This window comes from Calidris pugnax, unplaced genomic scaffold, assembly GCF_001431845.1.
Source record: "Calidris pugnax isolate Ruff unplaced genomic scaffold, ASM143184v1 scaffold51, whole genome shotgun sequence".
Taxonomy (NCBI): Eukaryota; Metazoa; Chordata; class Aves; order Charadriiformes; family Scolopacidae; genus Calidris; species Calidris pugnax.
In genome coordinates this window covers 3,340,412-3,361,674 of record NW_015090797.1, presented here as the reverse complement: position 1 = coordinate 3,361,674, position 21,263 = coordinate 3,340,412, and the positions used below count along the sequence as shown (strand labels likewise).

The following is a 21,263-nucleotide window of genomic DNA, read 5'->3' as shown; positions in this document are numbered from 1 at the left end:
TTTGTGAGGCATGTGGGGGGGGGGGGGGGTAAATGTTACCTGTTTCTGCATGCTATAAAGCAATCTTGTTTACTTTGAACAAAAGATTTTGTTCTTAGTTAAAATGTGGCTAGTAATTGTATTACGATGAAAGTTATTATCTTTGAAGGGGTTAAATACCAAGTTTGGCTTGCATGCTGTTGTATAGTTCCTGTTTGGACCATCTTGAGACAGTGGACAGTCAAATTTGGCACGACAAGCTAACGAATAGTACTTTCTTTGAACTTTACTTGAAAGGTAACAAGTTGACTTTTTGTGTCACTTGTTCCCAAGTCCCACTCATCTCTCAGGCTAAGAAGGCTCAGAAGATAACTTTTTTGAGAAACCTGTTCTTCAAATACTCTGAGATGAATAGACCTTTGGCATTTTCTGAAATCTCCACTTTCTGACCTAAGTTAACTTTTCATTTGGCTTTAAGCTAGTCTGTAGGAATACAGATTTCTTTTTTTCCCCCTCTACATTGTAGTTACTTTTTTTTCTTCCTTTATTTTTTAAGAACTTCTCTGAGTTCATAGTATTCAGAAAGTGAGGTGTTTCAGAGACTGAAGCTGGTTGTTTGGGGAATGTATTTGTTCCCTGCTGTATTGAAGTTTCCAGCAATGTATCACGTTTTCCAGGACCTTAAGCAATGTGGTCTTGTTTAACAGTCCTCTTTGTAGACTGAGCATACATTTTAATTTTTCAAAGAACGATTTAGTTTGTGCCACTTGAAAGCTCTACAGGCATCTGTATATCTGTTTGAAGATTAACTGCAAAACTGTTAAGGTTATCCTGTAGATTTTGACATTATGTGAAGTAGAGTTTAGGAAACCACTGATTTTTCCCCTCCCAAAACAAGTTTTGCATGATGTTTCAGCATATTTAGTAGGTCATGCATATCAAACTTCTACATGCCTCTAATGTTTCCAAGTGGAAGTTATGGTAACCCAAACTTCTGCATGGGAAAAGCTCGTGTGTTTTGATAGTTTCCAAGAATGGAAGTTTATTCGTCAGTAGAAAAAGCAAGGAGATGACTTTTGCAAAAGGCTTGCTGGCCTGCAGGTTGAGTGTGTCTGGAAAAAGACATAGGTTCTCAGTTCAGGGGAATTTGTTGAATGCAGTGGTATTCTGTCTAAATGCTTTTTAGTAAATATTTATGCAGGAAATATGACTGACTAGTGGGCCACTTATGGTTTATTTACTCAAAAACTATTTTACAAAGCCCATGGTGGCATTAAATAGTTGAATTCCCTTTGCCAATACATACCTGTTTGCTTTTACTGTGCCAGGTGCCTTACATCAGAAATACTTTTGATGCATTTTTCATCATGCTAACATATGAACCTTTTTCTACAGCTCTTCAAAATGTATAAGAGTGCATGTTTGAACAGCACCTACTCATGCAGCATGATTGTTAAAAATAATATAGTTTTGATAGGAAGCTAAAAAGAACTGTCTCTTTGGTTAAAAGGAGTGAATTGTCAATGGCCTTAGTATTGGTGGCAAACATAAAAGCTATAAACTTCTTGATGACAGGTCCTGGACAGCAGTCCTGGTTGTTCAGAATGCCTTTTTTCTATATTTTTTCTCTTCCCCTCCTTCCTAGTCACAGAGTATTAAGGCACACAGCAGTTATTTGTACTAGCCGGTCTCTGCACATTCGAGCTACTGTCTGCAGAAGTAATGCACTTGAAGATGAAGAAGGCAGAGGGGACAATATGTTGGTGTTTGTGGATGTAGAAAATATCAATACCGTAAGTTCTTACTTTTAATAATACTGTTCTAAATCTCAGTAGATGTGGAAGTGTCACCAGTAGAACCAAGACTTAAGTAGAAGGGTTTTTTTGCAACTATTCTACCAACACTAAACCTTGCATATTTGATGATTCCGGTTACTGTTGGAAAGATAATGTTCATATTAAGTTACATCTCAACTCTCTGGAAGTATGCTATAACTGCATCTATCCTAAGAGAATTACAGTACTGTAGTTTGGAGTACCTTTTTTTCTTTTAGGAAGACTTATTCCAAATTCATGAGTGTCATTGATGATCACCGTTTTCAAGATAGTTCTGAATAAGACAGCCTGTGCCCCCTGCAACCTCTCAGTAAAAACACTGATAGAATTTAAGCTCCAAGTTGAAGGAAACTTCTATGTTTACATTTATTACCAAGTTATAAAAGACATTTTTGCCCGTTATCCAAATAAAATGTCTGATCTGTGTGTGATCTGTTACTTAGCAGACTAAAATATTTCAGTTTTTCATACCATGCTAATTTAAATGTACTCTTTTTGGTAAAGCTGCTTCCAATTTTTCAACCACAAAGCAAGGTAATTGAATCATCTGTTTATAGAATTCCTAGACACTTAGCTGATAGTGGAATCACTGAGCTGATTTGTCATTTTGTTTTAAAGGTGTGTACACTGGTTGCTTTTTTTTTCTTCAGTTACAAAAAAGAATATTGTCCACTCCTCCTCTGAGGAGGAAGGAGTGTTTATATATAAAGTACTTACCAAGTTAACATTGTGTGAGACTTAATTTTCCACTACCACCTCTCTCTTTCTCAGAAAGGAAACCAATCCCGAAAGCTATTTTTCATTGTGTATATATGCAAATAAAAAAGTTCTTGAAATTCTGGAATTTATCACCTAGCAGTGTTCCTAAAGAAATCTTAAAAACTAAGTGGCCTTGCAGGCAGTGTTCTGCATTGGAGTTGAAAGCCTAGGTTATATTATAGTCATCTTAATCTAAAATACTAGCTTGCAGGTATTTGTCTGGGGGATCTTTGTTTCCTCTCGTGTGGCTTTGTTTACTGGAGTTGGAAGTTGCTGTGAGCTGGGACTGTGTTTTTTTTACTTTACAGTGGTTCTTAAATCTCTTCTTGTCTCTCCTTAGCACTGTATTATAGATGGTGTTGTGAGTAATGAGTTAAATTAAGATTCTAACAGTGCCACCTTGCATGAACATGTATGTGATGTAGAACATCACAATTGTGACTGGTCTTACAACATAACTTTTTTTTCTCCCTTAGAGTGAGACTGGTGTTAAAGAATTTCATATAGTGCAAGTTTCAAGTAATAGCAAGCACTGGAAGCTTCAAAAATCTGTTAACATCTCTGAAGACAAAGGTGTGTATCTTTATCACCAAAAGGACAGTCTTGCTTCTGCGTGACAAGAACAGTTAAAAGAATCATACAAGGAATTGAATTTGGCTTTCAGAATAATTACTCCTGAAAACATGTCTGTTTCAAACATACTACAGCCCTTCTGTTTTAGTGTTTCAAGAAGAGTATATTGACAGATAACTTTCAGATCTCATTAATTTTAAAAGTGGACTTAATTTACAGATTATTTCTGTGAGGTAGAGAAATCCATATCTGGATTGGCCGATGACTTGCCTCACAAGAAATACCTTTCAGTGTTCCTTTACTTTTAGTTATTTGTATCAGTGTTAGATTTAACTGAGCAACAGAATATTTGACAAGTGCTCTATTCAGTTATTAGAAACATACTGGGATTGCTAGTGCTGTATCCTGCCTTAACTAATGCAAGCTGCTAATTTTTGAAAAGGCTAACTATCCTGGCGGAAAAAAAGTGCTATTACTGTATCTTACAAATGTTATTATTACTTGTATGCTGACATTTGATGTAAGTAAAAATTACTGTAGGCTTGTATTCCTCCTGTATTAATATTGAGGGTGAACTAGTCAGATAAACTGAATCTTTTGTCTTCTGTTCCTTCCTTCTTTCTTTGTATCTTCTTTGTGTCATGGCTCACTTCCTGCTCTAGAAGTAGATGGAAGGGATCAGCAGAAGATAAATCTTCTTTACTACTATACAGTTACAGAAAATGCATCATCTTTCCTCTCATGCAGTTGCAGTGCTCGATTAGTTACGAGTATTGTCAGTGTGTGTTTTATTTGTGAACTTTAAAGGCTGACTTTTGGCTAATGAGGAACTCTCATTATGTTGAGTGGGAAAATATCTTGCAACCTTTTTCTTTCAGATACTAAACTTGCTAGCAGAGAGCGAGCGAAGTTATGCTTTAAAGCAGTAAGATGCAAAAACTCAGAAGGTAGGTTCTCTTCTGAATGTGGTAACTTCATGGAGAAAATACTATTTGGATGCTGTACGCTGAAGTTGTAACTTCTCATGATGCTGAAACAATGCCTTCTCTTTTTGTCCCTCAGAAAATTACACATTTGCAGACATTGTCTTTGGAAATGAACAGGTAGGTGAACTGGTGCAACTGCATATTTTGACTTGTACAAGGTATCCCTGTCATGTGCGAGTATCTCAGTGAAAAGCCTTTTTTAAAAAATTAAAATAGGAATAGTGCTTTCATAGTTGGAAAGTCGACTTTTGCATGTCAAAAAAATATTGGTCTTCTAGGTCAACTGTCTTTCAGAAAGAGAAAGTAAGGTAGCACAGGCTAGTGGATAGTTGGGAATTTTAAGTTCCCAACTCCAAAGCTGAGTTACTTTGGGGACACATTGCAATGCTAACTTCTTTGCTAATGTTTTCCCTTCCTTTCCAACTCTTCAGTTGGAAATATTTCCCAGCTCCCTGGTTTTGTAGTAGAGATCTGTGGATGTCAGATTCTTGTGCTGTTTTTTTTCTTAATTATATTTTACTAAGATAAGTTAAAAACTCTAATGACATCTTATTCTAAAAATAATCTGGAAACCTCTAATGGATGTAGGTACCAAAATTTGAAAACTACTAATGTAGGTTGCAGTTATCTGAGTCTGTTTCTTTCTTTTTTTGTAAAAGAACCCTTTAAGATTCTAAACTACCAGGCTCTTTTTAATCTTTTAAAGCATACTTTTAAAGCAGATATTGTTTGATGGAGAATCTTTTTAGCAAATGATCTTGATACAGTGAATGCTTTTTCAAAATCTGAGGAAAGTAGGCCACTTGCATCAGATCAGAAATGCACATTAGTGTAGTGCATTTAGTTAGCTAAATGTTAGATTGCTTATTTTATGCTGAGTGTACATTTTTCCATATAGGTATCCAGCTTTTAAAAGCCAAAGAAAATTTCCTCAGTGCCACTTAATTTTATAGGCATATAAATCAAAGTTAGGACTCAAAATGTGAGGTAGAGGATCCCACTTTGCATTTTTAAAGTTGGATGAGCTGCATAAACTTCAGCATTCTTGTAAGAAAATGTTCTTTAATGGAGGGGATGGGGAGGTTGTTGGTGTTGGAAAAGCTCAGCACAAATGATGACAAGCTTGATGGCACAGTACTTCTGGTCGTGCCACTTTGCACAGCATATTCCTCGTGTATATCTGTTATCTTTGCTATTGATAGCAAAATGTATGTTCCTAACTTTGATAATTCTAGCTAACCTGAAGAAAATATTAATAAGCAATACTGACTGGCATGTGAGTTTGTGAGTTGGACACTCTCTCTCCACTATGCTTGATAGATCATAGTAGGCGTCTGGTGGTAATAATCAAAGCCCTTACCTCCAAGTTTGATATTTGTAGTTTTAGGCCAATAGTCGGTGGATCTCTAACAGGGCAAGCATGGAAACCAAATGTGTGGCATCCTGTAGGTTTGCAAAGGGAAGCAAAGCAAGATAATGGGACTGAAATACCACAACAATGAGCTCTGTTAGAGTAACTTATCTTAACTTGCATCCTGTTCTAAGAGCATTTTCTTGCTTTTTTTTTTTTTCTTGCAGATAATAAGTTCAGCCAGTCCTTGTGCAGACTTTTTTTTTCAAAGCTTGTCCTCTGAATTTAAAAGAACAAATATGCTGCAGTCTCATCCTCATGCATCTCAAAGGGCTGTGAAGCAATCATTTGATGAGACAGTCAGATTGATACAAAGATGCAATGAAGTTGATTTGAACATTGTTGTACTGTGGAAGGTATGTATGCTTGTGGCCTTTGCAGTAATTTGCTCATGAAATACGACTGTTACAAAATAATTTAATATGGCATCCTGAACTTCCAAGAGTACTCATACAAAATTCATGGATGAATTTTTTTAATGAAGACAATCAAATGAACTAAAACGGTGTCAAGAAGTCAAGACAGTTATTACTGTCTGTAATAAGTACGCTTAAGTGTTTTTACATTACTCTAGAGGCACACAGTTCTTACAAGTTCTCCTCTTAAAAGAGAAAATTCTGAAATCTTAAACCAAGAGATTTGCTTTTATCATAGAACTGTAAGAGTGACCCAGTCTGCTTTGAAAAAGAGGATCTCATTTACCAGGCTACAAATACCGAGTAGTGGAAATTGACGGTCTAAACTTCAGCAGTTGTCTGTGCTTGCAAAATTACATGCATACACGTAAAATAAATGTCATGCAAATCTGTAGGTTTTGAACAGTACAACATCTTTCACTTCAGGGGGAAGTGAGTAGTTCTGTATTCTGAAGCTTATGATAGTTTCTGGTCTGCTAATGTCTTTGTATTGTATTCTGTAGGCATATGTTGTGGAAGACAACAAGCAGCTTATTTTGGAGGGCCAGCATCATGTTGCCCTTAATACAGTTGGGAAGGAGGCTTTTTCTTTTCCTCAGAAGCAGGTAAAACAGTGTGAAGTTGTCCTTTTACAATTGTTTCCCAAAATGGACATGGTGTGTTTTCTTGTAAACAAGTGGAATCGCTTTGGGTGCTTTTGTGGAATCTAACATCAGATATGTTATTGCTAAATAATCCAGACTGACTGACCTCACCTTTGATTAGTCATCTATATTGAACTAGCTGGGTTCAGCTCAAAGATGAGAAAAGCAATATACAAGTGAGTGCACAGTTGTTGGAGTAAACTGTTCTGTGGTATTTCAGTGTAGAACAAGGAGCTTATTAATGGTATTAAATCAAAGTTAACTTCTGGTCTGCTAATGTCTTTGTATTGTATTCTGTAGGCATATGTTGTGGAAGACAACAAGCAGCTTATTTTGGAGGGCCAGCATCATGTTGCCCTTAATACAGTTGGGAAGGAGGCTTTTTCTTTTCCTCAGAAGCAGGTAAAACAGTGTGAAGTTGTCCTTTACAATTGTTTCCCAAAATGGACATGGTGTGTTTTCTTGTAAACAAGTGGAATCGCTTCGGGTGCTTTTGTGGAATCTAACATCAGATACGTTATTGCTAAATAATTCAGGCTGACTGACCTCACCTTTGATTAGTCATCTATATTGAACTAGCTGGGTTCAGCTCAAAGATGAGAAAAGCAATATACAAGTGAGTGCACTGCTACGCAGTTGTTGGAGTAAACTGTTCTGTGGTATTTCAGTGTAGAACTAGGAGCTTATTAATGGTATTAAGTCAAAATTAACAATTATTTCATAACAAAGTTAATAGTAAAATGATGGAATTATTTTTGTGTCACAAAATCAATTTTATAAATTCTACTACTATGCACATCTTTTAAGTGAAGACCTTTAGTATTAAATGTTAAAATGACAGAAACACTGGAGCAGTTAAGAAGATACTGAAAGCTCCATTGGAATTGACCAACTAACAGCATGTTACTTCACTTCAAAGTTTTATAGCCTGTTCGATCATTCAAAGAAAATAGTATCTATAAGAAACTGGTGGTTGTCTCCTGGTATAAAAATATGGAAGCTGTAAATTTCTGCAAAAACGTCTATGCTACATGCAGTTTTTGTCTGAAGAAGATTAATGTACAAAATAAAAAGGAAGAAACAAGCCTTGTACTTTAGTCTTCTGAGCAGTACATTGCTGTTCCTTCTTGCTTTGATGCCATTCTCATGGATTTTACCAATGTTGCAAACGTCTCATGTACCTTTTAGTGAGCTCTTACTCAAAGTTGGAGCAAGTAGTACTATACATGAATTTTGTCAAGAAAACCATGTAGGACAAATGTGTGTTTCTATACATACCATGCTATAACATCAGTAGTGAATTACTCTGGAGCCGTGCACTGGGCTTTTGTTCATAAGCCTTTAAGTATTTCCATTTAGTTCTTTGTGCTATGAAATAGATGAGAATAGATTGAGAGGAACATGTAGTTTAGGCTACTTTGGCTGCTGTTCATCGGTACTAAAAAAAATAGGAAAACTTAAGTTCTAATGTCTGAAGATGATTTTTTCACTTAACACCCCCCCAAAAAAAGCCTTTGCACATGTGGGCTCAAGCTGTGCTGAGCAGTACTGGGCTGTATGAGTCTAATGGCAACTGCCCACTCCGGTATTATTTTTCTATGTAGAACAGTGGATCACATCGTAGATACCTAAAGTTGGGAGAGAAAGCATAGTGGGCTTCTAATTCGGATCTCATTTGAGGGCTAGTTCTACCAAATGGGTGGAAAGAGAAGTGGTAGGAATGAATCAGATCTGCATTCTAAAGTAAACAATTGAACAGCCTAGGGATAGAAACTTACATTTCTCATTGACTGTGGTGACAATCTGGTTGTCTGCATCAAATTCAGTTTCTAACTGAAAGAAACAAATCTTGCCATAAGCAACAAGGAGGATCCAGTTGTACCCTCAATTTGAGGAATGCATGCTGCTATATTAGTATTCTGTCTATTATCTGTGTTTTATCAATTATTATTATTACAACTACGTTCAAATAGATGCTAAATTGATTATATGATCTGCATTCTAAAGTAAACAATTGAACAGGCTAGGGATAGACATTTACATTTCACATTGACTGTGCTGAAAATCTAGTTGTCTGCATCAAATTCAGTCTCTAACTGAAACAAATCTTGCCATAAGCAACAAGGAGGATCCAGTTGTACCCTCAATTCGAGGAATACATGCTGCTATATTAGTATTCTTTGTGTATTATCTGTCTCAATTATTATTATTACAACTACATTCAAATAGGTGCTACATTGATTAGTGTATTCACTTTCTTCAGCATATGGAACATACCATTTTTTTTGAACCATTCTCTACCTTGCTTGGAAGTAAAACTGCATTTGTGTTGTGATGCAGTTGAAAATTGGTATGAATAATGGTAGTTGTTTTTAATAAAATGTGTAAAGTCTGTCCTCATGGTAACCAAAGCCCAGATTTAACTTCATTTTAAGAGCCTGTAACCTTAGGACCACTAAGGATTGAGAATCTTCATATGCTCATGTACTATTTTGTTTAAAATGGGCTTTCTGTACTGTACTCTGGGATGGGAGGTGAGGTATAACAAATTAAATGATTTGAGACTTTGCAGCCGTTTACTTCATTCATGCCACACTTAAGAATTAAAAGAATCTCCAAAATAGGATTAAATGAGGCTAGGTAGAGAAAATTATATACTTAATCTCTTAAGGACTGCATATTGCCTCTGAATTACCTTGTTCTTGTGTTAAAGTTACACAAGCAGTAAAAAGCTGGGGAGGGGAGAAAAACCCAAACATTACTTCTAACTTAACACTTCCAGTGTTTAGTTTCGAGATTTATAATGTAATACTTCAACAGTCCATCTTGTTAATCTGTCTTTATTCTCTAAATCATAAACAGGGTTGGAAATTCTAGGCTGTTCCTGAATGTCTTGTGCTGACAGTGTAGAAGTCAGTTGTTTTCTGTCCTCTAGACAGCAGAGGGAGATGGAGATGCATGCTTTTTCCCAACACGTTGGTTACCAGTTCTTAAATGGTAAAGGGCTGCTGAGATCTGGAAAAAAAGATTTACTTGCAGATTATGAATAGGACGGCACCCGAGATGCAAGAGTCCACCTCCTGCATTTCTTGCTGTGTTCTATTTGTTGCTCTTCAGCGACTTCTCCCTTGACTGGGGTCGCTTCTGCTTCCTGCTGATGGAACCAGCAAAGGAATTTGTGTCTGTCAATCCAGCCATCCCCAACCAAGAACAAATCTCACAATAGACATGGGGAAAACAAAAACGACTTCTCTCTGCACCCCCCCTTTTTTTTTTAAGCACTCTGAGAAATGACTAAAATCTTAGCTGAATTAATCACATAACTACATTGATCAAATCAAGGTAGCTTGCTCTATATGTTGGTAAAATTCTGTGTGCTGGTTGGCTTCTGCTGCTTTGTCAACTGTGGCATATCTCAGACTAATTCTTTGCCAGCTTTTAAGGACTTAGTTTGGATTTATAGTAACTTCTAGAACTTCTCAGGGAAACAAAGCTGCACTAAAGCAGCTCGCTGAATAATATGGAAAACGTTTATCTTCCTATCCTTTCTCTCACTTGCATTTTTTTGAAGAAAAAAGAAGGCTTTTTGGTATAGGTAGGGAAAAAATGTTAAATGTAGCTTATTCTCTTGAATCAGAAACACAGAAAGTGCTGTGGAGTGATACATTATAGTCACTAGCAACAATATATGAAGAATAAATCACAGAAAATGTTAATAGCTCTGAACAGATTTGTTAGTAGGAGCTGTTTGAGTCCAAATAGTGAAAGCCTCGCTCATAAAAATTAGCTGGGTATTTGTAACTAACAGCTGATCTTTCTTTGATAGTGATACAGCTATAGGTTCTGTTTCTCGTCTGAAACTTGCTTTCAGGATCAAGTTGTTTTAACTGAAGGTCAACTTATGATTGAATCTGAAATACAGCTATTCTGTCTCTTTTTCTTGAGCTCTCTACCTTAAATTAGCAAAAGGACAAAAACTTCAAATACTTTAAACATCCATTGTCAGGGCAGTTGATCAATATTATTTCTTACTGCTGTCTTCCATGTTTTTCTATTCTGGTGAATTCAGTCTGAAAGATTCCAAAGGAAAAGCATGGTGTAATACGATGGGATGGTAGTAGCGTGGGGCTGGAGCAGTCTAGTAGAGGTTTGTCACTTGGGCATGTTGGAAATAGTGCGTCCGTACTTGTTTACACTCACATGCTGATGTGTTTAACTTAGTTTTGACTGAAGTCTAAATGAGAAAGTGTCTCCGGGTGTGTTTTAGATCAGGCATACTTTCTTTTTTTTAAGATACTGTCCCCATGCACAGCCCTCTGTTTTCATTGTGAAGTGGTCTTCTAATGCACAAAGCGGGTACCTGCCAGATGTGCTCCAGGACTGCACGTGGTGTGCTTCTCTGCTGCTCGTTCCGTCCTGTGGATTAGACCAGTGCTAGCCCAAAGTAAAATCCCTGAAATGCATTTAGCCTGGATGCAGGCTTTTTGGCAGTGTTGCACTTCAGAGAATATAATTTTTGGTGACACTTCTTCTTAATGTGGATGCAACTTTGAGATGGCAGCAGTTGGTTGGAAGTAGGAATTTTGAAAGGTAGGAGAGGGTAGGGTTTAAATACACTGCTAGGAAAAATAAAGGTATTACTAGAAGTGTGACATCTTGTGCTAGTTCAGATTCTTATTTTTTGTTTTGCAGAATACGTGGGGAGGGACACTTGATACTTGAATCAAACAGGTTGTTAGAATGGATTTAAGACTTTCTTTAAACAAGCTTTGGGGGGGAGCAAAATTCTTGAGGGTAGGCATTAAGAACTGAAGTGTACATTTTTCAATGTTGTATGAATTAATGTACCAGTTACTGCTCCAATTTGGGAGAACTTGTTGTCATGAATGAAATATTCCAAATAGCTGAAAAATTGTATCCGCTGATTGATTGAGGGACTGCAGAGCTGATGATAGTGTTTAGGCTCTCAAATGGACTATTATTGATGTCTTAATAAAATACTGTTCCTGGAGCTAGAATAAATACAGATGAGTTACATGATAAAGGAGGAAACCAACTTAAAACTGAGTTTTTAAAATGGGAGTTCTCTGATCTAAATGGGAAAGGGAGAAAGACACATCACCTAAGATCTCTCTTTGTCTCACTGTGTTGCTTTCACATATTCTGCTTTTACTTATGCTTAGTGTTGTTCATAATTTTACTATCTAGGTTTACTTCTATGCTTTTCATATTGGTCCTTCATACTTGACTGAGCATGTTAATAAGCCTTTTTGGTATGTGGAACTATTAATTTATGGGGTAAATGTGCTGAATTTCCATACAACTTGGAAATCAAATTGTGGTGTTTTAATTTTTTCTAGTATTTAAGAGCACATTTACCCAGTCATTGAGAAGACTGCTTTTGAAATTGAAAACTTCAAGTTGTCTAATACTATGTAGAAAAATCCTTTAAAATGACTGCATGTAAAGATACCATCGCTTCCATGCATCTGATGGAAAGGAAGAACTTCCAAATTGAGAATTGCATTCTAAGAGATTAGAGAATATGTTATGGGCAGACCTGCCTGTTACCTCTATTAGATAATGCAAAAAATGCTTTGAACAGTGTAAGTTTTGACTTTTCAAACTTCCAGCTTAATGCAGTTGCAGGAGGTATCTACAACCAGTGTTATTGACTTGTTCAAATGAATTTCAGCAGTGTAAGTGGGGATAGTATATAGCTGTTTCAAAGTAGCCAAATGCTAGACTCTGAAGGTCTAGGCTTTTTTGTAACTACTAAATAAGTGAGGATATAGAGATTATGGTACTTGGCATGGTAAGCTTGTGTCTAGTTTTAAGTATATTTGTTTGAAGCTGGCCTTTGTAGATGGTTATGGGCAGCAAAAAGCTTTCTAAAAATAGGAAGAAAACTTTCTGAGCACAAATGGCACAGTGTGTAGCTCTTGGAGAGCAACTGTGGGAGTAGTGTGGTTCTGGTGCCACTGCCTGTCTGTGTTTGTAGTCAAAAGCTTAAAAATGCAGCTAAGAAATTTGATACAATAGTCTGTTGTCTGCCCTGGCCCTGTAAAGTTCTTCCAAACTCTTCTTATGTTGAAGGCTCTTCCAGTCAAGCTTATCTGTACCTCTACCAGTATGTATGGATGATACCTTCAAATTACACCTTAACCATTTTTTAAAAGGGAGCATCTTAACCATTGTCGTGGCCTTCCAGTATATGGTGCTTGCTGTCCACTGGAGTCTGTGGCACTTTAAGGTTCCTTGCAAAGCCTCCAAATGGGCAAACAAGCAGACTATAGGTGTCAAAACTTTTATTGTTGCCTTTAAAAAGGCAATACTCCATTTGGACTGGTTTTCTAGGAGTTCAGCACCAAAATATCAGCTGTTTAATCCTTAGTTTTGTTTGACTTTTTAGGTTATTTACAATTAGAAACAGACTTGAGGCTGTTATCTGCTTTGTGCCTATCCTTGAAGGGAGGGTACAGGTACCCAAGTCAGTATGGATGTCTGTTTTGAAGCCTTGATCCAATTTCCCAAGCTCCAGAGTAGGGCAGGAGTTTTATGCATCCTTAAACTTAGCATTTCTTATTAGCTGTCTCTATGTAGCTCCCTGATTTGTATGTACATCTTCATTTGAAAGTACTTAATTCTCTCTGAACCATTAGGTAAGAGAATCGTATACTAAATGTCATGTCTTAGCCTTTGTTCTAGGTTCACAATTACAAAAAAACTAGACTTTGAGCAGCTGAACATGGAGACACAGACATCTTTTCTGAATCTGACACCCAGAGGCTGACTGAAATTAAGCTTTAGCTCTGTGATGGTAAATGTTTAATCTTACTGTTTTCCAGTCCTTCAACAGAGGTGTAATATTAGAACTAAAGGTTTGAAATATTAACGGCACTCTGATGCTTTCACCAGTAAATGTTCCTGCTGCATTTCATGATGTTCTTGTCTATTTGTAGAGATAAACCTTCGTATTTGTCTTTTGTAGGGTTTTAAAAAAATACTCGGGAATTCTGATTGGGAGGACTTGGAACAGGTAATTGACTCTAGGGCAAACTACAGTGTGTAGTTTGATATGTGCTGGAAGAGGGCATTGAATAATTGGTTGGACTGTAATTTGAGGGGAAAGATAATTTCAGTGAAAACCCCTAATCTCATCTGTGGTGTGTTTTGTGCTGTCAGTTTTCATAAAGTTAGATACCCGTAGGGTAGGGTAGAAATTTCAAATTCATTCAATGCTTAAAATATATTTCATTGTTAGTTTTCATAAAGTTAGATACCCGTAGGGTAGAAATTCCAAATTCATTCAATGCTTGAAATATATTTCATTGTTGCTGTGAAATATATATTTTCTTCTCAAATTATGTTTTAAGAAAACTCCTCTCAAGAGGAAAGAATTACAAGCCTGATAAAACGTTTAATGTCTTCCTGGTATTACCAGTGCAGGCAAACAGCGACTGAGATGTTCAGACCTATTGCAGAATGCCTAGTGCAGTCTGTTGTTTTGAGTCAGGTTTTGTTGCCCATAGTATTTCTTTTCAACTTAAAAGGTACAATCCATCATCCTTAAATGAAAAGTATTACTTTATTACACTGTACTGAGTTATTGGTTGTTTTAAAAAAAATTTCCTCTTTTCAACTTAAAAGGTACAATCCATCATACTTAAATGAAAAGTATTACTTTGTTACACTGTACTGAGTTATTGGTGGTTTTTAAAAAATTCTTTCACATGCTTTTAGTAGTCAGTCATGCTTATTGCTGCAAATTCCTTTTTTTTTTTTTTTTTTTTCTTCTAAAGGTGGACTTTTTTCAGAATAGATTCATAAGGGAATACTAAAAGGCAGCCCTTTCCTGAGTAAATCCTGCTTGCAAAACAGATTAGGTGATGTTGGACAATTACAGTAGTGCTGTAATGCTGGACCAAATGCAGCCTGATTGCCGCATTTGGTGTTGCATCTTTCTGTGTCATCTAATTTCTTCTGCTTCTGAGATTGATTCTGCTCACGGGGTTAGGATGAACCCCAGGTAGTGTGTCAGTGCTTGACTCTGGGCTTTCAGCTGGGGACAGAGGTAACTTGTGTTCTCTGCGAGAGCTTGCTATGCAATTTTTAACATATTCTGCATTATTAAATCCTTCTGTCATTGTTAGCATGTTCCTATAAACTTCTGTTTGCTTTACTTTGGATCTTTGTTGGGAAACTTGGGTATTGGCTTTCCTTTTGTGAACTTCCCAGGGCAGGTGATGGATGTTTGGGTTTTTTTTAGTTACAGCTGCTGAATAGGCAACTATGTAAATACTGTTCCTTTTTCTTAGAAACAAAACAAAAACCAAACATTAACAAACTACTGCAACAACAGCATGTTTTTGTGAAGCCTGCACAGATAGTGTTTTCACAAGCAGCTGTGCAGTCTGCTTTTTTCTTAGAAACAAAACAAAAACCAAACATTAACAAACTACTGCAACAACAGCATGTTTTTGTGAAGCCTGCACAGATAGTGTTTTCACAAGCAGCTGTGCAGTCTGCTTCAGAAGAAGGTAACAGATAAATCATATCAATTCCTCATCTAGCACACTTAAATACAAAACACGTTGGGAAAAAACTGTAAGCATTACCAAGCTGTAGACTTATTCCTGGGAGTTATAGTTCATAATGGAAAATTGTAGCTTCTGTGACTGAGTTTCTTGTGTTGCGTTGCACCGTACCTTATGTAATATTTTAAATGTCATTCTGAATTTGTGTTTCAGGAATTGCCAGAAACGGTTCTCTTAAAGTTTTTTCGACCGGAAAGCACACCAGTACCTGCAAGACCAACACCTGAGCAGCTTTCTAATCTTATCAAGACAAGTCTTCATTATCCTGAGTCTTTCAATCACTCTTTTCATCAAAAAAGGCTAGTGCAATGTTTTCTTTAGAAACTTTCAAAATACTGTGAATTTGACATCAGTCCTGCTGAGGGATGTTGTGTGGGTTATGATACAAAAGATAGGTCTTGTATGCAAGGATGAAATCTTGCTCAATTCTTAGACACTGCTTCAGAATTTTACAGGTAAAATGGAAGTCTCATGTAGAGAAACAGGCTGTAATACAGTTTTAATGCTAACTTAGTAATGTTATCAAACTCACTGAAAGAAAAATAAATACTCTGCTGCCTTTGTTTATTTTTGTTGTCAAAAGAAAACAGTGTGAGTACTCTGAGAAGCTAAACAGAAAGTAAGAAGTACTTCTAAGTCAAAAGAGCTGTTATGTCTACAGCATCTGACTTGCCAAGATTTGTTGCAGGCGGTTCTGATTTATGTGAGAAGAAAGGATAGTAACAGTTCAGATCACTGGGACTTGTCACCTGCAAGAATATCAGAATTAATCTGTCAAAAAATAGATTGCTGGAGTGGATTAGTTGGAGCCTGTAAAATCTGCAAATCTTTGAAAATTAAAATACATGAGCAAAGCCCCTGGATTCATTTCCAGATATGAAATGAACTGTACATGAAACATAAAGATACCTGTTTATGTTTGAGTTGATTTATCTAATAATTCTACTGTTACAGTTTTTTCTAAAGTTTCAGTTAATATGTTAGTTGCCAAAAGAAAGGGATTTCTTTCTTTATAAAATCTAAAATTTAAATGTTTTATAATGTGACATACCTTAATAACAATTACAAAATATGCGGTAACAAGCTCATATCTTATTTGTTAAAGTTGCTACTTGTTCTTTTCTTGTTGGTCGAGTTTAAGATATTTAAATGTTAAGCAATGCTAGTTGCTGGTTGTGTACATAGAGCTGTTTCAGCTGCAGTAGTTTGTGTACCTGCCTGTGAGTATCTTGGGGTCTTTCTTGCTGTAGCACTATTTCTAAAAAGTCATACTAATTGTGAACAAGAGAAATATCAACTAACTGTATTGATTTTATTCAGGGTAAAGATCTAAATGAACACCAAATGTTTATGTGCTGTATGTTCTGTTTGGGCACTGTTCTGGCTAAAAACTTCAGGTAATTCCTCTATAGGAGGAAGTGCAGAGGAAAAATATCAAGGTAAAATGTGCTACACAGTGGTTCAGAGAGCAGCATACTGGACCACATTATCCAATTCTGAAACATCTCTTGTCATAACAGGAGATTTCCTGTAAACTAAGGTATTATTTGTGCTTTTGCTGGCTGTTCTCAGCTGGGCAATGGAAGGTGGTAACTCAGTTTGCTCAGTTGAGCCAATGCCGTTTGCCTCAACTAATGATCTTCTATTAGAAGTAACTCCAGTTGAGATAAGTGGTTATATTGCTGTGTACACCGTCTGAACTAAGGTATTATTTGTGCTTTTGCTGGCTATTCTCAGCTGGGCAAAGGAAGGTGGTAACTCAGTTTGCTCAATTGAGCCAATGCTGTTTGCCTCAACTAATGGCTTTTATTAGAAATAACTCTAGTTGAGATAAGTGATTATATTGCTGTGTACACTGTCTTTTGTGTAGTAGACAACTACATGTTAATTTTATATTCCTTGAAATTTATTTTCACTATTTAATTAAGACTATCAGGGTCAGACTTTTTTCCTTTACTATGGAACTATTTCTCTTTGCAGCCTCTGTCTGGTACCTGTCACTCTCCTACTTTCCAATTGTTCCCAGGCTGTTGTAGATGTGATGATTGATTTGCGGCATAAAACAACAAGGTAATGTGTGAATGTTAATAAAACAGTATTTTTGAGACTGCTTCTTAGTTTTGGGGAGTCTTTTAAGGTTTTAACTTTTGTGTAGTAGACAACTACATGTTAATTTTATATTCCTTGAAATTTATTTTCACTATTTAATTAAGACTATCAGGGTCAGACTTTTTTCCTTTACTATGGAACTATTTCTCTTTGCAGCCTCTGTCTGGTACCTGTCACTCTCCTACTTTCCAATTGTTCCCAGGCTGTTGTAGATGTGATGATTGATTTGCGGCATAAAACAACAAGGTAATGTGTGAATGTTAATAAAACAGTATTTTTGAGACTGCATATTCCTTGAAATTTATTTTCACTATTTAATTAAGACTATCAGGGTCAGACTTTTTTCCTTTACTATGGAACTATTTCTCTTTGCAGCCTCTGTCTGGTACCTGTCACTCTCCTACTTTCCAATTGTTCCCAGGCTGTTGTAGATGTGATGATTGATTTGCGGCATAAAACAACAAGGTAATGTGTGAATATTAATGAAACAGTATTTTTGAGACTGCTTCTTAGTTTTGGGGAGTCTTTTAAGGTTTTAGCTGTATTGAAGATCTAGAATAGGATTTTTTCAACAGTGGCCTCTTTGAAAGAATGGGAAGTGATAAAGACTTCATACTGTCAAATGGGAGTCTTCAGTCAGTGCCCAAATTTTACTTTGCTTCTGACTGCTGCTAAGACAGGACCTTAATGGGGAGTCTTTTAAGGTTGTATTGAAGATCTAGAATAGGATTTTTTCAACAGTGGCCTCTTTGAAAGAATGGGAAGTGATAAAGACTTCATACTGTCAAATGGGAGTCTTCAGTCAGTGCCCATATTTTACTTTGCTTCTGACTACTGCTAAGACAGGACCTTGGATTATGACTCTTGAATAGTTAAACTCTGCAGATTTTTTTCTTGGAAAAGTGGAAATGCTTTTGAACTAGTGAAATACGAGTTTCAGCAACCTTACTTTATTAAACATACATTGTTGGGTTTTCATTTTTAAAATACCAAGTAATCTGTAGAAAACAACTTCTGAAGCTTAAACAACAAGTACTTCCTCCTGCAGTTTGGCTTAGTATTAAATGTCATAGAACCTTAGGTATTTTTACATTATACAAGGAGATTGTAGTCATGTGCCCTGAAACTTCTCAGAAACAGACCAAAACCCAACACCCTCCCTCCCCAACTTAATGCAGTGCCTCTAAAGCAATTTATATCCATGTTGGCCATTTCTGTGTGACATGCGCTGTGACTTAACTTTAGCCCTTGGGCAGAAATTCCTAGAAGTGTGACAGTTTTATGTCATTTTATTATGTCTATGTTAGTGTTATGTGCCTGTTTTATGGAAAGTTAGGAGTATACTGGAATTCATCATTATACATATACATAAAGTAATATTCTGTATATAGTATACATCATATTATGAACCAAAGAAATGCTGTACTGATTCATCTGAGCCAAGGGGAGAGCCGCTGTAAAGAGCGTGTTAAGTGTCAGTCAGAGAACATAAAGTATTTGGCAATAAGTAAGGACCCAGAGTTAAATTTAGCTGATGGGTGATATAGGGATGCACAAAGATACCCAAGGGTACCTTAGGTGCTCTGTTCTCAGGGTGCATATATGTTTGTGGGGATGGGAGTGCGTGTGTGGATGTAGTAGGAAAGGACATATAGACATGATAGTATCTTGATAAAATGTTAAGCACAGTTCTATACCTAGGATTGCGACTGTGTTATCCTTTTGCATATATGTTTGTGGGGATGGGAGTGCGTGTATGGATGTACTAGGAAAGGACATATAGACATGACCTTTTTGAAGCTACATTTAGTATCTTGATGAAATGTTAAGCACAGTTCTATACCTATGATTGTGACTGTGTTATCCTTTCAAAGTCTAGCTTTGTCTTGCTAGAAAAACTTCAATATCTTAAGGGGCACATGTAAAACAAAGGAAGCACGATGCATTTGATAAAGGGGGTGACTTATGGGAAACTACTGCAGGTGAGCAGTCAAAAAGACTCAACTTCCAAGACGTCAAAGAAAAATGGCAGTGGGCACTCTTGCATCCAAAGACTGCTGGGATATTAACTGAAGTTCCCAATTCCTGACTTTTGAAAATAAATACTTGGAAAGCATAAGCAAGTGTATCTTTGTAATGGGCTGGTGATGGACACACAGTGTGTTCTGAAATCTTGGGAAAACTTGAGGTTGGAGGGAATTGTGTAAGCTGGTAATATTCAGAGAAATAATGTTGTTACCTTCTTTTTCAGCCCGGAAGCATTAGAAATCCATGGATCTTTTACATGGCTTGGGCAAACGCAGTACAAGCTTCAACTGAAAAGCCAGGAGGTCTACAGCTTGCAGCTGAAAGCTTGCTTCGTTCACACAGGTGTCTATAACCTCGGAACCCCCAGAGTGTTTGCCAAGCTAGCGGACCAAGTCACTTTGTTTGAAACGAGTCAGCAGAACTCCATGCCTGCACTGATTATTATCAATAATATGTATCTTTGTAATGGGCTGGTGATGGACACACAGTGTGTTCTGAAATCTTGGGAAAACTTGAGGTTGGAGGGAATTGTGTAAGCTGGTAATATTCAGAGAAATGACACAGTGTGTTCTGAAACCTTGGGAAAACTTGAGGTTGGAGGGAATTGTGTAAGCTGGTAATATTCAGAGAAATAATGTTGTTACCTTCTTTTTCAGCCCGGAAGCATTAGAAATCCATGGATCTTTTACATGGCTTGGGCAAACGCAGTACAAGCTTCAACTGAAAAGCCAGGAGGTCTACAGCTTGCAGCTGAAAGCTTGCTTCGTTCACACAGGTGTCTATAACCTCGGAACCCCCAGAGTGTTTGCCAAGCTAGCGGACCAAGTCACTTTGTTTGAAACGAGTCAGCAGAACTCCATGCCTGCACTGATTATTATCAATAATATCTGACCACTTCCTGGGGAAAAAAAAAAAATCACACTAAAAAGCAAAATAAATGGGATTCTTTTCTTATCTTGCTGGTTGACATTTTGCTGCAGTTTTTGGAAATAGCACCTCAAACATCTAACTTGTTACTAAAGATTGTGTAGGAAAGAAAATAGCAAAATATTCAGATGACTTGTCAATTTGTTTCTCAATGCAACGCACGTTGGACTGAAAATACGTTTATCCTTTTATAATATATTTCTTCTCTGGTAATTAAGATATTCATAACGCAAAATACACTTTAACTCCAGATCTGAACATATTTGTATGTCCTATGCCCTGTCAAAGATGCAGCTTGACTGCTGTTACAACTTCCAGCATGGTGTGTTTAATATTTGTGGCTGTATTAGGATATGGTTCGGGAAGAAACCCTCACTGGCTTTTTCCTGTCTGAAGCCATTAGACATGATAAATCCCAACCTTACTGTGAAGTTAATAAGGTCTCTCTCAAATCCATTTTTGTTTCTCAGTTCTTTAGTTTAAAATTTTGTTTTGAGTTTTCATGTTCATGGAAACTAGTGACCTCTCACGGTTTACACACAAGTCCCACCTAAGGCGTTTAAAAAAAAAAAAAGACGATAATTTCTTCAACCAGTTTGAGTATTTTCTCATTCATCTCAAGGCAGAATGCACTATTCCACAACCATGAGATTGTCATTTAAATTGTCACTTACTTTATTATGTAACTATAACAATTGATCTGTTTTAAAAAAAATCTACTCAAGATTTTCAAGAAATGTATTATATTTATAACAAATGTACTGTAAATAGAATAAAACATACACCATATTCACTGTATGGACCTGTGGCCCTTCTTCCTTTTTGTACGGCTGTAGCAATCCGTAGGTGCTGGTACTGTCTCTGTCTTCATTGTGGCCCTGCTGAGGTGGAGTTGCTGTCCTGTTGGTACACTGGAACTTGTGGTTGTATTTGCCTTTTGAGTTCTTATCCAGCGTTCCCAGGTACAGCTCAGAATTCAGCTGTCTGGAAAATCTGTTG

The 21,263-nt window shown here is 36.8% G+C and overlaps 1 protein-coding gene across 4 annotated transcripts in view; it reads left to right on the top strand.

Annotated features, from left to right (window-relative positions):
• The window catches only part of TRAPPC8 (trafficking protein particle complex 8), a 54,724-nt gene extending 33,662 nt beyond the window's left edge, over positions 1-21,062 (top strand). For 2 of the 4 annotated variants that reach the window (XM_014936977.1, XM_014936975.1), the window contains 11 exons: positions 1,625-1,772; positions 3,050-3,146; positions 4,025-4,093; positions 4,209-4,249; positions 5,711-5,899; positions 6,463-6,564; positions 13,595-13,642; positions 15,354-15,499; positions 17,181-17,270; positions 19,561-19,791; positions 20,225-21,062. In XM_014936977.1, the coding sequence (XP_014792463.1) occupies positions 1,625-1,772; positions 3,050-3,146; positions 4,025-4,093; positions 4,209-4,249; positions 5,711-5,899; positions 6,463-6,564; positions 13,595-13,642; positions 15,354-15,499; positions 17,181-17,270; positions 19,561-19,791; positions 20,225-20,228 (1,165 nt within the window). In that variant the 3' untranslated portion in view covers positions 20,229-21,062. The remainder of the gene's footprint in view (positions 1-1,624; positions 1,773-3,049; positions 3,147-4,024; positions 4,094-4,208; positions 4,250-5,710; positions 5,900-6,462; positions 6,565-13,594; positions 13,643-15,353; positions 15,500-17,180; positions 17,271-19,560; positions 19,792-20,224) is intronic. The other 2 variants (XM_014936978.1, XM_014936976.1) reach the window with 1 other exon arrangement.
• The last annotated feature ends 201 nt before the right edge of the window (positions 21,063-21,263 follow it).